The sequence below is a fragment of the Saccopteryx leptura genome, chromosome 1 (genome assembly GCF_036850995.1).
Source record: "Saccopteryx leptura isolate mSacLep1 chromosome 1, mSacLep1_pri_phased_curated, whole genome shotgun sequence".
Taxonomy (NCBI): Eukaryota; Metazoa; Chordata; class Mammalia; order Chiroptera; family Emballonuridae; genus Saccopteryx; species Saccopteryx leptura.
Window position 1 is genome coordinate 325,642,257 of NC_089503.1, and position 22,158 is coordinate 325,664,414.

The 22,158-nt window shown below is 40.7% G+C and overlaps 1 protein-coding gene across 5 annotated transcripts in view; it reads left to right on the forward strand.

Annotated features, from left to right (window-relative positions):
* The window catches only part of USP45 (ubiquitin specific peptidase 45), an 86,809-nt gene that overhangs the window by 33,002 nt on the left and 31,649 nt on the right, over nt 1-22,158 (forward strand). For all 5 annotated transcript variants that reach the window (XM_066358828.1, XM_066358827.1, XM_066358829.1 and 2 more), the window contains 2 exons: nt 4,248-4,378; nt 12,284-12,371. In XM_066358828.1, the coding sequence (XP_066214925.1) occupies nt 4,248-4,378; nt 12,284-12,371 (219 nt within the window). The remainder of the gene's footprint in view (nt 1-4,247; nt 4,379-12,283; nt 12,372-22,158) is intronic.

Here is a 22,158-nt window from a genome sequence, read left to right on the forward strand (position 1 = left end):
AGAGAGAGAGAGAGAGAAAGGAGAGGAGGAAGGGTGGAGAAGCAGATGGGCTCTTCTCCTGTGTGCCCTGGCTGGGAATCGAACTCGGGACTTCCACACCCTGGGCCCATGCTCTACTGCTGAGCCAACTGGCCAGGGCAAGACATTTAATTTTACTAGCATCTAACAGTATTTTTGAAGCCTAATGTGATGGTAGATTTTTAAGCTAATGGCGAGGAAAATAAGATTCAGAAGTTGGCCTGGTACCCACAGTTAGGCCATGGTATTCAAACGATCTCATGGAATACCAACCGCAGACTGCTTTGACTCTCCCCTGAATTACACAACTAGAGCCAAAAACCCAATATAGGTTCTTTCAAATACCTTCTTGTTGAGACAGCCCACGTTTCCCCTTGGTTTGTGCTCTCCTGCAGTGCACCAAGTAATTAACACATCTTGTTCAACTGCAGGGGTATTCCTGGTGGTCTTTGGCTAGAGGGAATTGGCACTAGTAATAACGATTTTAGTTAGAAATTGATGTGTGTGTGTTTTAGAGGAAGGAAGAATATAAATATAGTTCATGATCTGGCTTTCAAAAATACTTAATTAAGAAAGAATAATTCTATAAACTTTTAGCACAATGTAATAATCTTAGATTTTTATTCCAAGAAGGCCATTTTGAAAGAAGGCTTTTTGTTGAAAAGTCAGACTCTAAAGTCATTACCGGTTCAGCCCCTTAAAATATTTTGGGTAGATCCCAATGCCCTCTTCTAAAGTGAGTACTAACTACTTCACTAGGTGGAAGTTAAAGCGTAGTCATTTGAAAAGATTTCCTCTGAAATGTGAATGTTAAGTTTGACTACTTCACCTGTGGAGTTGTGTCTCAACATTACTATATGGCAGTTATATTAGAGCTTATCTCTTTAGGTTTCTGTCATTCTCAAAGAGAAATTTTCAGTCTTAGGTCTTGCATTTAAGACATAGTGTTGACCTGAGTTGTGAGACTATCTGTGTAGATCACTACTCTTTCAAACATCAATTTTACTTTGTCCTTTTTAATCTGTATGCCTTTTTTTTCTTTTTTTAACCTCATTGTGCTGGCTTAAACCACAAGTAATAATTTGAAAAGAATTGATAAGAGTAGACACCATTGCCTTAATCCCTAAATTAGAGCAGAAACATTTAGTTTTTCAGTATTGTTAAGAATGAAGTTAACTGTAGGTTTTTCATAGGTGTTCTTTGTAAGGTTGAGAACATTACCTTGTATTCCTGGTTTTCTGAGAGTTTTATCATAAATGGATGTTGAGTTTTGTCAAATGCTTTTCCTGTATCTGTTGAGGTTATATAGTTTTTCTTCTCTATTCTCTGTGAATGTGGCAAATTACATTGATTTTCAAATCTATCTGGTATTCAAACCCCACTTAATTATGATGTACTATCATACTTACAGGTTGATGGATTCAACTTGTTAATATTTATGTGCATCTCAGCACTGTGCTTACTTTTAAAAACTACTAGTAAATAATTTGATCAAACTAAAGTATTCATACAGACTAGTGTACATCATAATTATACAGATGATAGATTTTCACAAAGTGAACACACTGAACTGAAACTAACCAACATTTTGCCTAAGAAACAGGACCTGCCCTGTCCAGAGAGCTTGTTTGATTAGAGCATCATCCAAAGCACAGAGATTGCTGTTCAGTCCTCCGTCAGGGCACATACTGGAACAGATTGATGTTCCTGTGTGCTTTTAAAAACAAAGTTTATTATTTTATTTTTAACAAGAGAGACAGACAGAGAGAGGGACAGACAAGCAAGAAGGGGGATGAGAAACAATTCTTTGTTGCAGCACCTTAGTTGTTCATTGACTGCTTTCTCATATATGCCTTGATGGGAGGGGGGGTTCCAGCAGAGCGAGTGACACCTTGCTCAAGCCAGTGACCTTGGGCTTCAAGCCAGTGACCTTTGGGCTCAAGCCAGCAACCATGATCATGTCTATGATCCCACGCTCAAGCCAGAGACCCTGCGCTCAAGCTGGCAAGCCCATGCTCAACCCGATGAACCCGTGCTCAAGCTGGCAACCTTGGAGTTTCGAACCTGAGTCTTTTGCATCCCAGTCCAACACTCTATCCACTGTGCCACCACCTGGTCAGGTTAAAAATGAAGGTTATTAACTCACTTAATTCTGAAGATGTTTTTATTTTGTCTAAAAATGCTTCATTTAGGGATGGAAGATACTACACCTTAGTGTTTGGGCTTTGAAATTGCCTTATATTTTACTTTTGAGTAATCGATTTCAATTACTTAACATGGCAGAAAGCATTTTTGATACTCAGAAGCTATGGGGAATTATAACCTGTCCTTTCTGTGGTTTCAGCCAGATGATGGATTTTTAAGGAGAGTTGGTATGAAACACATATGTAACATGCATATCATGAATACATGAATGAGACAAGATAAGATACTGTAATGTTTGAGGATTACATTTGAGATCTGCTTTTTATTCATTCTGCATAAGGAGAGGGGATTACTGGTGAAAATAATGTTTTAGAAAACAAAACTGGGTGGGGAAAGAAGATGTGGAACATATACACCATGGTATACTATTCAGCCATAAGAAATGATGACATCGGATCATTTACAACAAAATGGTGGGATCTTGATAACATCATAGGAGTGAAATAAGTAAATCAGAAAAAAACAAGAACTGCAGGATTCCATACATTGGTGGAACACAAAAACGAGACTAAGAGACATGGACAAGAGTGTGGTGGTTACGGGGTGTGGGGGGAGGGGAGAGGGAGAGGGGGAGGGGGAGGGGCACAAAGGAAACTAGATAGAAGGTGACAGAGGACAATCTGACTTTGGGTGATGGGTATGCAACATAATTGAATGACAAGATAACCTGGACATGTTTTCTTTGAAAATATGTACCCTGATTTATTGATGTCACCCCATTAAAATTAATAAAAATTTATTTATTAAAAAAAATGTGTAAAGCAACATTAAAAAAAAAAGCTTGGTGGGAAAAAAATCTAGATAAAGTATGTTGATCCCTCACACAATTTAAGCTCTTTTGTCAAGCTTTTTCTCTCTCCCTTTAAAGGAGAGAGATGGCATACCAATCTGGTAACATAATTTCCCATTCCTTATTTAATGGTAAAATATTTGAGGAAAAGAAAGGTATGGAGTTTTGTTAATAAATGTAATTTATGACTATTTTTGAAGATGTAAAAATATCAAGTAGATTAATAATTTTACTTTTAAGAGCATATTAAGGGACAGGTACTACCAGCTAAAGATTGGTGATTTCATTCTTTTTTTAAATTTTTTATTAATTTTAATTTACTGTGTTAACATGAATTCAAGTGTCCCACTCAATATAACTCTCATCCCCACCCCTTTGTCCCTCATTACTCCCCCTTTGTCCCCCTTCCCCTCACTCCCTCCCCCCTTCCTTTTGGGATTTGCTGTCCTGTTATCTGTATCTATGTGTTATGTATATATAATTTTACTAATCCCTTCACCTTCTCTGATTTCATCCCCTCATCCCCCTTCCCTCTGACAGCTGTCCCTCTGCTCCCTGTGACCCCGCCTCTGCCTCTATTCCGTTCCTTAGTTCACCTTGTTCATTAGATTACACATATAAGTGAGATCATATGGATTTCATTCTTAAGCTAGTGGTTTTATTAAGTAAAGGACAGATGATATGAGAATACCTATGTTCTTTAAAATAAGGCATTTAATTCCATTTTTATATATTTTATATATGAGGGAATATTTCTTAATACATTTGAGTTAATTTACTGTCCTCATTTAAATAAAATATAACTTTTATTTTAAAATAATATGGCCTGACAAGGTGGTGCAGTGGATAGAGCATCAGACTGAAACACTGAGGACCATGGTTCAAAACCCCAAGGTTGCCAGCTTGAGTGTTGGCTCATTTGACTTGAGCGAGGGCTCACCAACTTGAGCCGTGGGGTCTCCAGCTTGAGCATGGGATCATAGACATGACCCGAAGGTCACTGGCTTGAACAGGGAGGGTCACTGGCTCGGCTGGAGCCAGTGGTCAAGGCACGTATGAGAAATCAATTAATGAACAGCTAAAGTGCTGCAACTAAGAGTTGATGCTTCTCATCTCTCTCTCCCCCCTCTCTCTCTTTCTCTCTCTCGTGTGTACGCTAAAAATGAATAAATAAAATAAATAAATAAATAAAATAATATGTATTTCTGACATAGAGTTGATCATGTTTTTAAAGGACCCATTAATGGTGGAACTTTCCAGCCCTGGACCATTGACCTCAGCCTTGATCCTGTTTCTTCACAGCATGAAGGAAACTGATAAAGGATCACTTTCTCCTAAAGCTCTTTTCAATCAACTTTGTCAAAAGTGAGTGTACTTACATTCTTAATATAAATAATTATGAGTTACAAAATACTGTTGTTTGTACTTAATATGAGTAGTTTCACTCTCACTGTAATATTACTATTATTGCCTAGGCTACCAAGAGAAAGAATTAACATTGTTTAATTGCAGCTCTATGGTTTATGGCAATTATATCTCATAACACTACTTTGAAGAAGTGATTATCCTCATTTTATATATAAGGAAACTAGACTCATAGAAGTTGAGTGGTTTACCTTGTTAAATATAATAGTAACAAAGCCAGGATTCAAATAGAGGTCTGTCCTTACTCAGAAGCCCATGATGTAATATGACAAAGTGTGACTATTATAAAATTATAAAATCTAAAAGGTGCTATAATTATCTAAACTAGTTTCTTTATTATAAAAGATAAGCTTTGAGACAAATAGAGTTTAAGTGAATTTCTCAAGATATTACAGAATCTTTAAAAACAGAATCTTTGAGTACCTGGAAATAAACACGTACCATAAAGGTCCTGACTTAACTTTAATGTATTTATTTATTTCTTCATCTAGAAAATTGAGAGCTTACTTTGTTGTCAGCACTTGCTGACAGATACACAATGGATAATATATTAAAAATCGACTTGCCTGACCTGTGATGGCGCAGTGGATAATGCTTTGACCTGGAAATGCTGAGGTCGCCGGTTCGAAACCCTGGGCTTGCCTGGTCAAGGCACATATGGGAGTTGATGCTTCCAGCTCCTCCCCCCTTCTCTCTCTCTGTCTCTGTCTCTCTCCCTCTCTCTCTCCTCTCTAAAAATGAATAAAGAAAAAAAAAAAAAAGAAAAGCTTAGTTTAAAAACAAAAAACAAAATTCTTATAATAAAAATAAATGCAAGTTTATATTTAATCTAAATCTTTAAATTTTAATTTTAAATCAAGCTCGTTATTTGTGCCATGGTACTGTACTGTGTTTTGTTATATTTTATTTCATAGTATTGTACCAATGTTAGTTACTTAAAAAAATTATTGTGGAAGGAATACAATGTGAGCTCTATCCTCTTAAAAAAAATTTGGAGTGTATAATATTGTTGACTATAGGCACAATGTTAAACAGTGGATCTGTAGAGCGTATTCATCTTGCTTGACTGAAACTTTTGCCCATTGGTCAGCAACTCCTCATTTTCGCCTCACTCCAGCCCCTCACAACCACCATTTCACTCTTCAACTCTATGAATTTGACTAGGTTAGATTCCTCATATAAATGGAATCATAAGGTTTTTGTCTTTCTGTGACTCATTTATTTTACTTCTCATAATGTGCCATTGCATTAAATGTAATCCAAAATACACAAAAAGGGGGGGGACACAAATAGGGGTTGACAGACAGGAAGGGAGAGAGATGAGAAGCATCAGCTTATAGTTGCAGCACCTTAGTTGTTCATTTATTGTTTTCTCATACGTGCCTTGACCGGGGGACTCAGCTAAAGCCAGCAAGCAACCTTGGGCTTCAAGCCAGCGACCTTTGGGCTCAAGCCAGAGACTATGTGGTCATATCTATGATCCCATGCTAAAGCCGTAACCCCATGTTCAAGCTGGTGAGCCCATGTTTAAGCCAGTGACCTCGGGGTTTTCCAGGCCAATGTTCTATCCACTGCACCACCACCTGGTCAGGCAAGATTCATAATTTTTAAAAAATTATTAAAGTAATAGGTGTTCATAGGTAAAAGTTCAAAGTTGTATTTTGATTTTTATTTTTTTAAGTGATTAAGCATCTATAAACATAAAAATTGTCTGCAATTTGCTTGTTTTGCTTAATATATTTTGTACATTTTTCCATATAATACATGTGGATATAACATTTGATTTTACACAAGTATATATAGGGTGAAGCAAAAGTAGGTTTATGGTTGTGTGTGAAATAGTTTATTTTTGTATTACGATTTATTAATTATTGTGGTATTTTCCATAGAATAATGGTAATCCTACTTTGTCCCACCCTGTATGTGTGAGTCTGTGTATGCATCTTACTGTACTTGTGAGGGTTCATCTGTAGGACAAACATTATTTGTAAACATTTTAAAATTGCATTTTCTTTTGTTTTATTCTGTTTACTTTAAAAAGAATCATATGTTAAAAGTGATTTTTAGGCCCTGGCCGTTGGCTCAGTGGTAGAGCGTCAGCCTGGCGTGTGGAAGTCCCGGGTTCGATTCCCGGCCAGGGCACACAGGAGAAGCACCCATCTGCTTCTCCACCCCTCCCCCTCTCCTTCCTCTCTGTCTCTCTCTTCCCCTCCCGCAGCCGAGGCTCCATTGGAGCAAAGTTGGCCCTGGTGCTGGGGATGGCTCCGTGGCCTCTGCCTCAGGCGCTAGAGTGGCTCTGGTTGCAACAGAGCAACAACCCAGATGGGCAGAGCATCGCCCCCTGCTGGGCATGCTGGGTGGATCCCAGTTGGACGCATGCGGGAGTCTGTCTGACTGCCTCCCCGTTTCTAGCTTCAGAGAAATACAAAAAAAAAAAAAAAGTGATTTTTAGAAAATCAGGTGAAGATTTAAGTCAGAAAAATCAGGTGAAGATTTAAGTCAGACATGTTGGGTCTGTTTCTGGACTCTGTTCTGTTACAGGATCTGTCCTTACCCCAGCACTGCACTGTCTTGACTACTGCAGCTTCGTAGTAAATCTTAGAATCGGGTAGGGCAAGTCCTTGAGCTGTCCTCTCTCTCTCTCTTTCTTTTTTTTTTTTTTTTTTTTAGCTCTTCAGGTCCTTTGCTTTTTATACAAACTTTAGAATTAGTTTCTCATTTGGAATTCCATTGAATGTGTAGATCAGTGTGGAGAGGATTGACATTTTAATGTTGAGTCGTCCAGTGCAGGATTGTGATACATCTTTTCAGTTATTCGGGTCTTTGATTTTTCTCATCAAAGTTTTGTGGTTAAAAAAACCCGTTTTGTGGTTTTCAGCATACAAACCCTGCATATACTTTGTTAGATTAGCCTTAAAAATATTCTGTGGTGTGTTATGTACCTTAAGGAGTGCCACCAAATTCTCAGGATAGAATGAAACTACACTATACTATACAATTTGGGTATGTTCTTCAGTATTATCTTCTAATTTACTAATTCACCCTTCAACTCTGTAGTTTAACATTTATCCTATTTTTTATATTTTTACATTTGTGGTTTGTCTTATTTCTCATTTTTAGTTGACTATCTTAATGTCTACGTGTTTTTATTTAATTTCTTCAACTTTTCTTAATATCTAGGCTTTTACTGGCAGTTATGCCTGTATGTTTTTGAACATTCTTAACATATTTAACATTTTTGGGACAATTTTATAAAATTTATTTGAAGTAAAATAAATTTATTTTAGTTGTTAATTTTAAAAAAAATTAGATTTTTTAATGTGTGGACAGTATTGGTTTGTAAGTGTAGGCGCCTTCGGAGTAGATTTCTTTTGTTTGTAGTCCTCAGCTATCGTTGCCCCTCTTGCTATTCCCCGTTTCCTCTGTCTCTTCTTGTTTTTCCACCACTGCCATCACCTCTCCTTCCTCATACCCTCTCCTCACTGCCTAAAAATTTAAAATTTTAAGATAGTGTCGCTCCTGCCATCCACATTGGCCTTGGAGATCAGGGCTCTTAATACTTAATGGTTCACAGTTCCTTGGTGCTTCCTTTGTTGTGGGGATGTGAGAAAAGTCTGTGGAAGGCTCCCCTCAGCTTCAGGTCTTCAGTCTGTTCTACTGTAGCCTCAGGCTACATTTGCTCAAAGGCTTCCTCTCAGGCTCTTGGAAAGATCAACAGCCCTTAAACAATGAGCCTGGCTCTGGTGCCTGTCTGAGGTGGGTAGTTCTAGTTTTCTTTACCATTAAGGCAGTGGTTCTCAAAGTGTGTGCCAGGGTGCACTGGTGCGCCTTAGGGTATTCCAGAGAAATAATGTGTCTGTTGGGGAACAAAAAACCAACAGAGTTTTTGGAGTTTAGGTTTTTGGGGGACAGAGGTGTGGGGAATTGGCTGTAAGCTGACAGTCTGCCCAACACCCCTCCTCACTTGCCTGATTAGGTTGCAAAAGGCTGTTAAGCTGTGGTGCTGGATTGTTTACACTACCCCCCATATTCCCTGGAAAGACTGGAGGCAAGTTTCTTCTATCCTTTGTTTGGTGTCAAGTTAAGATGATATGTATGGTAGGGGTTTTCTGCACTTGGTAAAATTCTTGGGTTGCCTTGGAAACATGATCAAAGATCTCATTGATTTGCTAATGGCCCACTTTGCCCTATAAATAAAGCAAGATGCGGTTTTTGGGTGCACTTTGTTCTTACCAGCAGCAATTACAGGACCCTCCCGACCTCATATTTTCTTAATTCTGTGTATTTTCTTAATTCCACACTGTTCCCACTCGAGACCTGGAATTACTAGCTGCTCTGGTTCGCGGCCTGTGCCCAGATATAAAAATAAATATAGTTACTCTGTTATACCATTTCATTTTGGAAATACTGCTTTTTGTTGACATATTATTATTATATTTATTATTAACACACTATTATATTATTTTTATATAAATACACCCAAATAAAATGGATTTCTCAAAAAGAAGCATGATATTGAAGGATCCAATCCTGGAATTAAGCAAAAGTTAAGTGTAAATAAAATAGGACTTGAAGGTTGATGGCAGAATTTAATTTATAGCATTTTCCATCTTAACACTGAACAATACGATTGGATTAGAAACCCATTCATGGAAGCTTCAAGTGATTTTGGTTTAACATTAACAGAAGAAGAAGAACGGGCAGCTGTATCCACTGATCATGGATTGATGATTAAACATAAGGAATTGTCTCTTGAAGTCTTTTGGATTTCTATAAAAGAAAAATATATGGCAATATCTAAAAAAGCTTTGGACATTTTACTATAATTCTCAACATCCTATTTATGTGAATTAGTATTTTCTACCCTCAACACCATTAAGAGTAAAAAGAGAATTCTTCAATGTATTGACGAGGAAACAAAAGTTTTTCTTTCAAATATATGCCCAAACATTGAAGAAATTGCTAGGACACATCAGGCTCATGTTTCTCATAAACACAAGAATGAAAAAACTTAACACATCCGTGCTGGGACCTACCAAATTTACTAAATCTTACTAAGAACGTATCTATATATATATAAAGATAACTTTTTTTTTTTAACCCCTCTTTTTTACAAGTTCTGAAAAGCATAACTAAAAAAATGTAACATAAAAATGTTTTTCAGTTTTTTTTGTTTTGTTTTTTTGGCAGAGACAGAGAGAGTCAGAGAGAGGGACAGATAGGGACAGACAGGAAGGGAGAGAGATGAGAAATATCAATTCTTTGTTGCAGTTCCTTAGTTCATTGATTGATTTCTCATATGTGCCTTGACCCGGGGGCTACAGCAGACCGAGTGACCCCTTGCTCAAGCCAGCGACCTTGGGTTCAAGCCAGCGACCTTTGGCTTCAAGCCATCAACCTTTGGGCTCAAGCCAGCGTCTATGGGGTCATGTCTAAAATTCACACTCAGCCGGCAATTCGGTGCTCAAGCTGGTGCGCCTGTGCTCAAGCCGGCAACCTCAGAGTTTCAAACCTGGGTCCTCCCTGTCCCAGGTCAACACTCTATCCACTGTGCCACCGCCTGGTCAGGCAAAAATTTCTTTTCTTGACAATTTATTCCTATTTTATGAGTTTGTGTACATTTTTTCTCTTACAGTTTGAGGTTTTTACAAGTTCTCTTTTCTTTTCTACAGAAACACTTTTACTAAAGTACATTTCCTATGACTGTATAGTGTTTCCCTTATTTTGAACAGGGTGAATCTTTTCATACATTTTATATATTTTCTTATTTTGTCCTTTAAGCTTGGAGGTCTCTTTTGGCATTGGTCACGCAGATAGGCTTCATTAAAGATTCTGTAAGTCATCATATGATTTGTTCCCCCATCTTAGGGAAAGAAAGAATGAAACAAATATCCAGGCTTATTAAATTTTCTTCAGTGGTTGGAAGGCAGTCAGTGCTTTGTGCCTGGATGAGACGGAGCTACAGGCAGAGACCTGGTGGAGACAACTTCTCCTTTGTTCAGGACCGGTTTCCTGCCTGTGTGTCTGCTTTGAAAGACATAACTCTCTTCTACCTGTCACCAGGCTGCTGAGGCTCTCCAAAGGATTCCTCTGCTTCCTCCTACAGCCTTCTTCCACCTCACTGATCTTTCTTGACACAGCGCAAGTGTAGTTTTGTGCAGTTTATGTCTTTCCTGGATTGTAGCTGTGGAGGCCTAGATATGGTTGGAACTTGTGTTTGCCTTGGTTTCTGTCCTTATTTCTGCTCTATGAGGTGGACACTGTCCACTACATGCAGAAGGCGAAGCCCATCAGGGGAGTAAATGAAAGTGTTCTCAGCATCATGCTGCTGTTAGCAAGACTGAGCACTAGTAACTGAAACGGTTTCTGTAGCAGGCTAGATTCACTACTAGTGCAGATCCCTTTTTAGCACCAGAGCCTCGCATTAGTGCGTTGCTAGGACGCACATTCATCATGAAATAATGAGGAATAGTGCTTAAAGTACTGAACTCAAGAATCAGAAGACCCGGATTTATGTTAATGGCACCCAGCTTGTTCTTCAGTTTTCTCAAATGTAAAATGAAGTTCATGTTAATTATGAATTCCTTAACATCACTGTTGTGTATATCAAATGAGGCATGCTGTGCACTACACCATAATGAGACCATTGTGAACTTGTCTTGTAGTACATAAGATATTCTTAGTATTTTGTGTTATTTTTATTTTTTATTTTTATTTTTTGTATTTTTCTGAAGCTGGAAACGGGGAGAGACAGTCAGACAGACTCCCGCATGCGCCCAACCGGGATCCACCCGGCACGCCCACCAGTGGCGATGCTCTGCCCACCAGGGGGCAATGCTCTGCCCCTCCGGGGCGTCGCTCTGCCACGACCAGAGCCACTCTAGCGCCTGGGGCAGAGGCCAAGGAGCCATCCCCAGTGCCCAGGCCATCTTTGCTCCAATGGAGCCTTGGCTGCGGGAGGGGAAGAGAGAGACAGAGAGGAAGGAGTGGGGGGGGTGGAGAAGCAAATGGGCGCTTCTCCTATGTGCCCTGGCCGGGAATCGAACCCGGGTCCCCCGCACGCCAGGCTGACGCTCTACCGCTGAGCCAACCGGCCAGGGCCTATTTTGTGTTATTTTGACCAAAATTTATCTTTAGCTTAGATCAGAGCACTTTCTTTTTTTTTTTTAGAGCACTTTCTAAATTTAGAAGTTGTTTGCGTTTTAGGCAAAAGTTCATTTAGTATTGGAGTTTATTGCTGAGAATATTACTTTTTAAAGTTACTGAAATCAGCTAAACATTTGTTTTGTTTGATGTCCCTATGAATAGCTCCTGACTTTAAATTAATACACAGAAATCTAACTGTCAAATCTTCAAAGTAAATACATTCATGAAGACATCAGTTTATAGTTCTTTATTTTAATGTAAATTATTATTTGCTTTTCTTTTGGTTACTTGAGGTAGGACACTAATGGATAACACTGGCTTGGATTTGAATACTGTTTTTTGCTTGGTGTGTGCCTTTGCAAATTATTTAAATAATCCCTCTGAGTGCTCACCTATAAACTAGAGAAAATATACATTCCAAGCTTGTGGATTGTGTGACTTTTACATATGTAAAGCTTAACATACGTGGTTGGCATGTAGTAATCGCTTGATAAGTGATAGCCATATTGTTCTCAGCACAGTGAAGATTGATCTCATCCTAATGAAACAGTAATCACATTTTGTGTTTTGACTTAATAAAAAAAGAAGTAAATTGAATCTTTGACTGTATGTCATTTAAAGTGCTTTTAAACATTAGTAATATATTGTTGATGAAATGTTCATTTTTTTTTTCTTTCCTGTTTTGTTTTTAAATTGCAGGGCCCCTCGATTTAAAAGTTTCCAACAACAGGACAGCCAGGAGCTTTTGCATTATCTGCTGGATGCAGTGAGGACAGAAGAAACAAAGGTCAAGTTCTCTATGTTTACCACATACCCTCTTTAAGAAGGGGGCACAAAACGGAAAGAATTATTTTTACTGTAATTTTAATGTGCCATTGAGAAGTAACTTGATATTTTTCTTTTCTTTTTTTTTTTTTTTTCTGAAGCTGGAAACGGGGAGAGACAGTCAGACAGACTCCCGCATGCGCCCCACCGGGATCTACCCGGCACGCCCACCAGGGGCGATGCTCTGCCCACCAGGGGGCAATGCCCTGCCCCTCCGGGGCATCGCTCTGCTGCGACCAGAGCCACTCTAGCACCTGGGGCAGAGGCCAAGGAGCCATCCCCAGTGCCCGGGCCATCTTTGCTCCAATGGAGCCTTGGCTGCGAGAGGGGAAGAGAGAGACAGAGAGGAAGGAGGGGGTGGTGGTGGAGAAGCAAATGGGCGCTTCTTCTATGTGCCCTGGCCGGGAATCGAACCCAGGTCTCCCGCACGCCAGGCCGACGCTCCAGGGCCAAGAAGTAACTTGATATTTTTCTAACCTATTTATTCTCTCTCTTTATTTTAGTGAGAGGAAGGGAGGTAGAGACAGACCCCCCATGCACCCCAACCAGGATCCACCAGGGGGCAGTGTTCTCTGCCCATTTGGGCCCTTGCTCCATTTGCAGTCAGAGCCATTTTTTAGCCCCTGAGGCAGAGGACATGGAGCCATCCTCAGAATCTAGGGCCAACTTGCTCTAACTGAGCTTTGGCTGCAGGAGTGGAGGAGGGAGTGAGAGAGACAGAGAGAAGTGAGAAAGGGAGGGGTGGAGAGGCAGATAGGCACTTCTCCTATGTGCCCTGACCAGGTATTGAGCTCAGGACATCCACATGCCAGGCCGATGCTCTACTTCTGAGCCATCCTCACAACTGAGTTATTTTTAGTGTCTGAGGCAGAGGTCTGATTTTTTATCATCTGATGGCTCTGTAGAGCCATCCTCAGCACCTGAGCCATGGCTGCAGGAGGGGAAGAGAGAAAGAAGTAAGAGGGGAGGGGTGGAGAATCAGATGAGTTCTTCTCCTGTGTGCTCTGACTGGGGATTGAACTCAGGACATCCATACACCAGGCTGGTGCTCTACCTCTGAGCCAGCCGGCCAGGGCTCTTTCCTTTTTTTTGGCTCTTCTATGAGATTATTTTCTTTTACTCTCACAACTCCTATTATTCTTTATTAGTTAATGCCCTTTGGCTATAAATAACAGAAATCAATTGGCTCTGGCTGGTTGGCTCAGTGGTAGAGCATCAGCTCAGTGTGTGGATGTGCGGGGTTCGATTCCTGGTCAGGTACACAGGAGAAGTGACCGCAATCATCTGTTTCTCCACCCTTCCCCCCCCTCACTTTTTTTTTCTCTCTCTCTCTCTTCCTCACCTGCTGCCATGGCTCAATTGGTTTGAGCACATTGCCCTGGGTGCTGAGGATGGCTCCATAGAGCCTCCACCTCAGATGCTAAAAATAGCTCGGTTGCGAGCATGGCCCCAGATGGGTAGAGCATTGCCCCCAAATGGGGTTTGCTGGTGGATCCTGGTCAGTACACATGTAGGAGTCTATCTCTCTATCTCTCCTCCTCTTACTTGGAAAAGAAGGAAAAAAAGAACAGAAATCAACTCAGACTAGCATAAATAAAGAAAAGGGATCTAAGAATCCAGGTGAAGGGGGATGTCACTGGGATTGCAGGGACAGGAAGGTTCTAAGGAATCTAGAAAGTATTCTTATTTTCCTCGTTTTACTGGCTCTATGGGTTTTCTTTATTTGTCTCTGTGCAGACTGAGTAGTTTCTCTGCTTCTCTTTCTGAATGGTAGCACATGACCACCAGAGTTTGCATGTTGCAGTTCTATATAGGGTTACAACCCTGTTCTGGGTTACAACACAGTTCTGTTCCTACAGCAGTGACGTAACCCAAATTTGGTGTAAGTCGAAACACACCCTAGCCAGGTCACTTACCTATCCTAACACAGTTGTAAAATTATAATCTAGAATATAAATACACAGCTAAGCCACAGGAAAAAGTACTGCGTATTCTTCTCCTTTGCACAACAAAATTATTTCGCCCATGTAGTCCGTAAATACGACTCTAATGCATAAGCCAGAACACTCCCATCTCAATTTAACTCTATGGAAGTAAGTATTGTAACCTTGAAACGTTGTATGTTGAGACTATTGTAACCCAAGGACCCCTGTATATAAAAATGAAACTGGCTATTTGTGATGCCAATTCTAAATTCCTGAGAGAGAGAAACTTCATTATCCCATGTTGGATTGGGATACGCTTAGGGATTAGGCACTTGGGACTACAGGACTGGGGTCCCACATCCTGAATCAGGGATTGTTTCTCAGGAAAGAAGGAATGGTTCATGGACTGGATAGATTCCCTAAACAGTGTTGATTGTAATCCTATTCCTTAATCCAGGGGTCCCCATACTTTTCACACAGGAGGCCAGTTCACTGTCCCTCGGACCATTGGAGGGCCGCCACATACAGTGCTCCTCTCACTGACCACCACTGAAAGAGGTGCCCCTTCCGGAAGTGCTCCTGGCGCCGATAAATGGCCTCAGGGGGCCGCATGCGGCCTGGGGTGCCTGCCTTAATTGATTGCGTGTTTGTTGACTTTAATATTAAATTAGTTAAATTCAACTTTTTGGTTGGGGTCCTATACAAATAGGAGACAAATTTTTTTTTAGAGACAATTCAAGATAGAGATACTAGCCTGACCAGACAGTGGTGCAGTGGAGAAGAGTGTCAGCCTGGGATGTTGAGGACCCAGGTTTGAAACCCTGAGGTCACTGGCTGGAGCGTGGGCTCATCCGGCTTTAGTGCAGGTTCACTAGCTAGACCACCGGGTTGTTGGCTGAACATAGGATCATAGACATGACCCCATAGTCACTGGCTTGAGTCCAAGGTCGCTGGCTTTAGTAAGAGGTCACTTGGTCTGCTGAAGCTCCCCAGTCAAGGCACATATGAGAAAGCAATCAATGAACAACTAAGATGCTGCAATGAAGAATTGATGGTTCTCATTACTCTGATGGTTCCAGTCTGTCTGTCCCTCTGTCCTTCTCTCTCTGTCTCTCTCTGTCTCTCTCTCTCACACACACACACAAAAGTTAAATACACAGCACATATCCTCCATCCCTCCCTTATTACTCATAGCAGACATTGCTAATTATACATAACTTTTCTACTGAGTGTGGATTTAATTTGCATCATTCTCAACATAGTACTGTGGGCAGCTCCCGTCCATCGTAATTGTCGTAATAGGTGAAATCCTATTTTTCCCTCAAGAAGAATACACTTTTTAATCTGTGTATTAGTATATAGCAGACTAACCACGTGAGAAGAAGTGCTCATGTGCTTGTGGTAGGTGGTACTATGTTACTAGGCAGGATGGACTCCCCTCTATTTTTTAATCCTACTTTGACAGAATTGTAACATTATAGTGTTTTTTTAGCTCTACTGACTGACCAGTTTTCAGTGAAGAGAGAGTTATTAGCATTCTAATATTTTTTTTCAAAATTATCTTAAAAAATTAGTCACTCCCACCTGACCTGTGGTGGCACAGTAGATAAAGCCTCAACCTGGAATGCTGAGGTCGCTGGTTCCAAACCCCAGGCTTGCCTGGTCAAACATGCAAGAAACAATTACAAGCTGATGCTTCCAGCTCCTCCTTCCTTTCTCTCTTTCCTCTTTCTAAAATTAATAAATAAAATCTTAAAAAATAATTAGTCACTCCCTCATGTTACCAAACAGTGTGCAGTCACCTCTTGGCATCTGCAGGGAACTGGTTTCAGAACCTGTCGCGGCGACAATGAACTACGGTCCTTGGAGACCAGATGACCTGCACTGAGGAGCGGAGGGGTGGGCAACAGCCCTGGTCAGCAGACTGAAGGACTGAAGCTCGTCCCCAGCCTCACTCAGATATTCATTAGCCAGTACAATAACTCAAGGAAGCAGACTGCAGAAGTTTACAGGGGGTGAAGTAAAGGAAAAGGAATATGCTGACTCCTAATCTCTGTTCTGAGAGCCTAAACATTTCTTGTTACTGAATCTTATCCTGTGGTTCTGCTGTTTCCAGCATGCACTGTTTCCAGTACAGGGTCAGAGAGGCCCCTGGACTCTCATCCAGTCAGGGCTTATCACCCTAGGGTGCCTCGCTGTCTCTAATTGTAATCCTAACTCTGCATATTTTCATAGCGTATTCCTACATATCCCCCTTGTTTGTTTTTAGTAAAGATTAACAGAGGGTAAGATGGTTAGGTGGTTGCAGTGGAAGGTGAAGGACAAGCATAGAGAGAAACAGGTTTTCAGGGGTTATAGGCGTGCCTGTATTTTGCAAAACTCTTCAGCACGCCTGGCTAGATGTTTTGAAGTGTCCCAGGTGATGTCAGGTGCTCCCTGAGCGCTTGGGAGAGAGTTAGGTCCCCCTTCTTTTCAGGTTCACTTCTGAGGGTAGATTCACCATCAGCTTCTGGATCTCTGGAACCAGGTTGCTTTCTAGGGGCTGATGCCAATTCATGATGAGGCTTCACATTTCTCGCTGGTATCTAAAGAGGACCTGTTGATGAGAAAATTGCAACATACTCTTTCCCCCAGGTTGGCAATTTGACTGGACTCTGTCACTTAGGGCCAGCTGATGCATCCCGGTGCAGTATGAGAGGCTGAGGCTGTTGCTCAGCTGGTGTAAAATGCCTCTCAGCTGTAGTAGGTCCAGAGGAAGAAATGTTCAAAAAATTAAGAGTATAATTGTTCTTGTGGGTGAGTCTCTCCTGACTTCCCCTTTTTTTTTTTCTTTTTTTTTTTTAATTCATTTTAGAAAGGAGAGGAAGAGACAGAGAGAGAGAGAGAGAGAGAGGAGAGACAGAGAGAGAGAAGGGGGAGGAGCTGGAAGCATCAACTCCCATATGTGCCTTGACCAGGCAAGCCCAGGGTTTCGAACCGGCGACCTCAGCATTTCTAGGTCGACGCTTTATCCACTGCGCCACCACAGGTCAGGTGACTTCCCCTTTTTTGTTTGTGTAATTGGGAAGGCCATTGGCTCTTTCTATAATACCTGCAAGTTTGAGTGAATTCCTCAAGCTCCTGAGGCCCCCTAAGAATTTTCCTTTTAGGACAATCCTTTTTCTAAAGTCCTTCCTCTCCTTTTCTCACCTTTGTCTACTTTCTCAGTTCCTTCTCTGTTTGTTTCTTCCCTCTGCACAAACCTTCTATAACCTGCACAAACCTTCTGTGACTTACACAAACCTTCTGCAACTTTCATAAACTTTTCTATTCAAAAGTAATTAGCTTTCAGAACTTATTTACTTTCTTCCTTTTCCTTTCAAAAGTATCTCCATACCTTATACCTTTTATCATTAAAACCATATAATTTCTTTCTAATTATTATAATTCTCAACTTCTAAAAACCTTAACTTTCAGTTAATAATTAGTAATTTTATATCAATACTTCTATGAACATATTTTTATGACCTTTAGAAAGTTTTTTTTTTTATTGGCAACAAACATATTTATGAAAGATATAGTAAAAACAGGAACCTTTTGTAAACCTAGATAAAACAAACATTTTTTGTTAAGACCTTTAAAAGATATTAATTAAATTAAACTAGTAGTAATATCAAATGTATTTCTATACCACCTGGTTAAAAATTTTTGGAATAGCTTTATATTTTACAGTGTTAATAATTGCAGAGAAGGCAAGACACTTTATTTGTCCTTGGTAACCTCCTAGGATAACTGAAGGGAAGGAAAGAGATGGGTCACTGAGCTGCTTGGACTTTAAAACTATCTTATTTTGACCCTTTACATTGAGGTCCTGGCCTGACCTCCTCATATTTTTATAGCCTGTATAGGGTCTGGAGACTTGTTCATTTTTCTCTTGTTCTCAGGATTACAGTCGTTCCCAGTTCTCTAGAAGGCTTTATGATGTTTAAATGACCTGATTTCTCTTTTTTTCTTCTTAAAATTACCCTTATTTTTTCTTTTTAAAGAGCCAAATTAAGATTATCCTTGTTAAAGTATTAAGTCTAGTTTTAACTTAGCCTGGTAATTTGCATAAACACAAGAGTAGTAATTGATTATTTTATTTTTAATTTTTTATAGGGACAGAGAGAAAGTCAGATAGAGGGATAGATAGGGACAGACAGGAACGGAGAGAGATGAGAAGCATCAATCATCAGTTTTTTGTTGCGACACTGTAGTTGTTCATTGATTGCTTTCTCATATGTGCCATGACCGTGGGCCTTCAGCAGACTGAGTAACCCCCTGCTTGAGCCAGTAACCTTGGGTCCATGCTAGTGAGCTTTTTGCTCAAGCCAGATGAGCCCGCACTCAAGCTGGCAACCTCAGGGTCTTGATCCTGGGTCCTCCACATCCCAGTCCGATGCTCTATCCACTGCGCTACCGCCTGGTCAGGCGAGTAGTAATTGATTATATTGGCTTTTTACAATCTGCTTTGCTGGAACTTTATAAGGAATTTTTAGATTGAGTTTTAATTCACCTCTCAGGATATACACAAAAGCCAATAAACACAGTTGCTATTAGGCTCTGCCCGTAATCTTTCTGAAAATGTCCTTTCCCACAGTTGTAACAAGTTTGTGGCTTTGGTCACAGACTGTCTTTCCCAACCTCCAGTTCCCTCCTGAAGGCCTTGTCCTAAGGACACTTTCCAGAATCTTTCCAGGGTTGGGGGAGTTGTTTAAGGTGAGGGGAGGGTTGAGTGTGGGGGGGGGGATTTGAGGATTTTTTTTTTTTATAGAGACAGAGAGAGAGAGGGACAGATAAGGACAGACAGGAAGGGACAGAGATGAGAAGCATCAGTTCTTTGTTGCAGCTCCTTAGCTGTTCAGTGATTGCTTTCTCAGATGTGCCTTGACTGGGGGGGGGGGGCTACAGCAGAGCGAGTGACCCCATGCTCAAGCCAGCGACCTTGGGGTTTCGAACCCGGGTCTTCCACCTCCCAGTCCGACGCTCTATCCACTGCGCTACCACTTGGTCAGGAAGAATTCAGTTTTTAAACAGGCTCTGGATTTAAAGAAGCCCTGGACGCAAACCTAACATTCCTGTCTTTTGTTGTTTGAGGAAAAGGGGTGAAGGTCTCTTCTTCTGCAGCTACTTTCTGCTGGATAGGGTCAGTGAAATATCTAGGGGGAGGGGCTGGTCTGAGGTTTGGGGATCAGTGGTTGGCAAACTCATTAGCCAACAGAGCCAAATATCAGCAGTACAACGATTGAAATTTCTTTTGAGAGCCAAATTTTTTAAACTTAAACTACATAGGTAGGTACATTCCTTATTGAGGTAGCGCCTGCACGTGGTATTTTGTGGAAGAGCCACACTCAAGGGACCAAAGAACTACATGTGTCTCGCAAGCCGCAGTTTGCCGACCAGAGGGCTCGGTGGTGAGAACAATTTTTACAAGCCCTTTCCAATCCCAAGGGGCCATTTCATATCCTGTTTCAATTGCTTCAATCATCCCCTGGTAAAAGTGTTTTTCCAATCTGCTAAGTTTGAACTTCCCTCCTTTGGATACCAAGGGCATTGTTGTCAGACCATGAGCAAGAGGGCAGTTAAATTCCAGTCCAACAGCCTGCAGCTAGGAGGAGTCCCTGTAGCTGTAACCTGTGACTCTGCTGCTCAGGGAAAGGGAATTCCTCCTGATGAAGGAGAGATGAAGGGAAAGGGAAATCCCCTGGCCTGATCCCTGAAAGTGACCTCGCTGCCAGCATTCAAGGGCTTTTCCCCTGCTGCTGTGTCCCTTACCAAACGGGATGAGTGGATGTCCTTTTCCTTTGCCAGGCTTTGGGAGGTCATTTCATCTGGTTCTTCAGCTGGGAACCACTTGTGGCGACAGTGACAGTGAACTAGTCGGAGTAGCAAACCTGTCATTTGGTTCCCGTTCCTCACATGGGGCACCACTTGTTGCAGCAATGATGAACTACTCGGAGACCAGATGAAATACTCTGAGAGGTTGAGGGGAGGCAACACCCCAGTTAGACTGGAGGACTGGGCCCTGTCCCCAGCCTTACTCAGATATTTATTTATTAGCCAGTACAAATAAGGAAGCAGACAGCAGAAGTTATCAGGGGGAGAAGTAAAGGACAAGGAACATGCTGACTACTAATCTCTGTTCTGAGAGCCTAAACATTTCTTGTTACTGAATCTTATCCTGCTGTTTGCTGTTTCCAGCATGCACTGTTTTCAGCATGTGTCAGAGAGGCCCCTGGACTCTCATCCAGTCAGGGCTTATCACCCTAGGGTGTCTTGCTGTCTCTAATTGTAATCCTAACTCTGCATATTTTCATAGCGTATTCCTACAAGAACCCACCCAGAGGGCGCCGAAATCTTCGGGTTCTCAAGTCTCTTTTATAAAGTATTTGCATGTAACTTACGCACATTCTCTCACATACTTTAAATCATCTGTAAAGATTACTTATAGTGCCTAATACAATGTAAATGCTAAATAGTTATTATACTGTATTATTTAGGGAATAACAAGAAAAAGGTCTGTACATTGTTAGATATGGAGGCAACCATGGTAGGCCTAACTACATAGTACATGTCTGTAACAATGCAGGTTGTTCCCCCACCCCAGTATTTCCTCACATTTGTTTAAATCCACAGATGTGGAACTCATGATACAAAGGGCCAACTATATTGTGTCCATAAAGTCATGGTGCACTTTTGACCAGTCACAGGAAAGTAACAAAAGACTATAGAAATGTGAAATCTACATCAAATAAAAGGAAAACCCTCCCAGTTTCTCTAGGATGATGTGGCAGCATGTGTGCATGCGCAGATGATGATGTAACACCGTGTATACAGTGGAGCAGTCCACAGCCATGCCAGTCGAGATGTGGACGGTACAGAGGAAAGTTCAGTGTGTGCTGTGGCTTGCTAAATTCGAATCGTGACTAAAGTGCAACGTGAATATCGGCGCATTTATAACGAAGCGCCACCACGTAGAAATAACATTACTTGGTGAGATAAGCAGTTGAAGGAAACCGGCATTTTGGTGGAGAAACCCAGTTCTGGTAGGCCATCAGTCAGTGACGAGTCTGTAGAGGCTATATGGGATAGCTACCTAAGGAGCCCTAAAAAAATCTGTGTGTGAGCCAACATCGAACTGCACTGAATAGGTATGAAACTGGGAGAGTTTTCCTTTTATTTGGTGCAGATTTCACATTTCTATTGTCTTTTGTTGCTTTCCTGTGACTGGTCAAAATGCACCATGACTTTACGGGCACACTGTATTACAATGTTACCCTTAATTGGCTGTTTGACTTAAACTGAACTTTTGAAAGTATCACTCACTTTCTACCATCTCCTTACTTTTATATATTTTGATGATGAACCCAATCACCGTTTATTTAAATTTATGTTTTTGTCAGCTTTGATTTTGATTTCAGGTAATAGTACTGTATCCCATGTGCCTTGCACATGGTAAGTATTATACATAGGTTCACTGAATGTTTATTGAGTGAGTTTTCTATGCTTGACCTTAAAATAGACAACTTTTGTTAAGAATTTGAATTGGGGAAAAAGAAGTCTCTTAAATAAATTATACCAACTAGTTTCTTTGGTATTTTGAAGAGGTTATAATTTGAATAAACTTAAAATGACAGGATAATACTACATTATTTTTTTTACCTGTGTTTTGTTTTTTAAAAATCAACTAAGTGATTTCTAATTAGTTAAATTCTGGGAACATTATTAATACAGTTCCCCCATGAACTAATATTATATTTTCTTAGCTCTAGAAATATACCAAGAATGGAAATTCAAACAAATGGT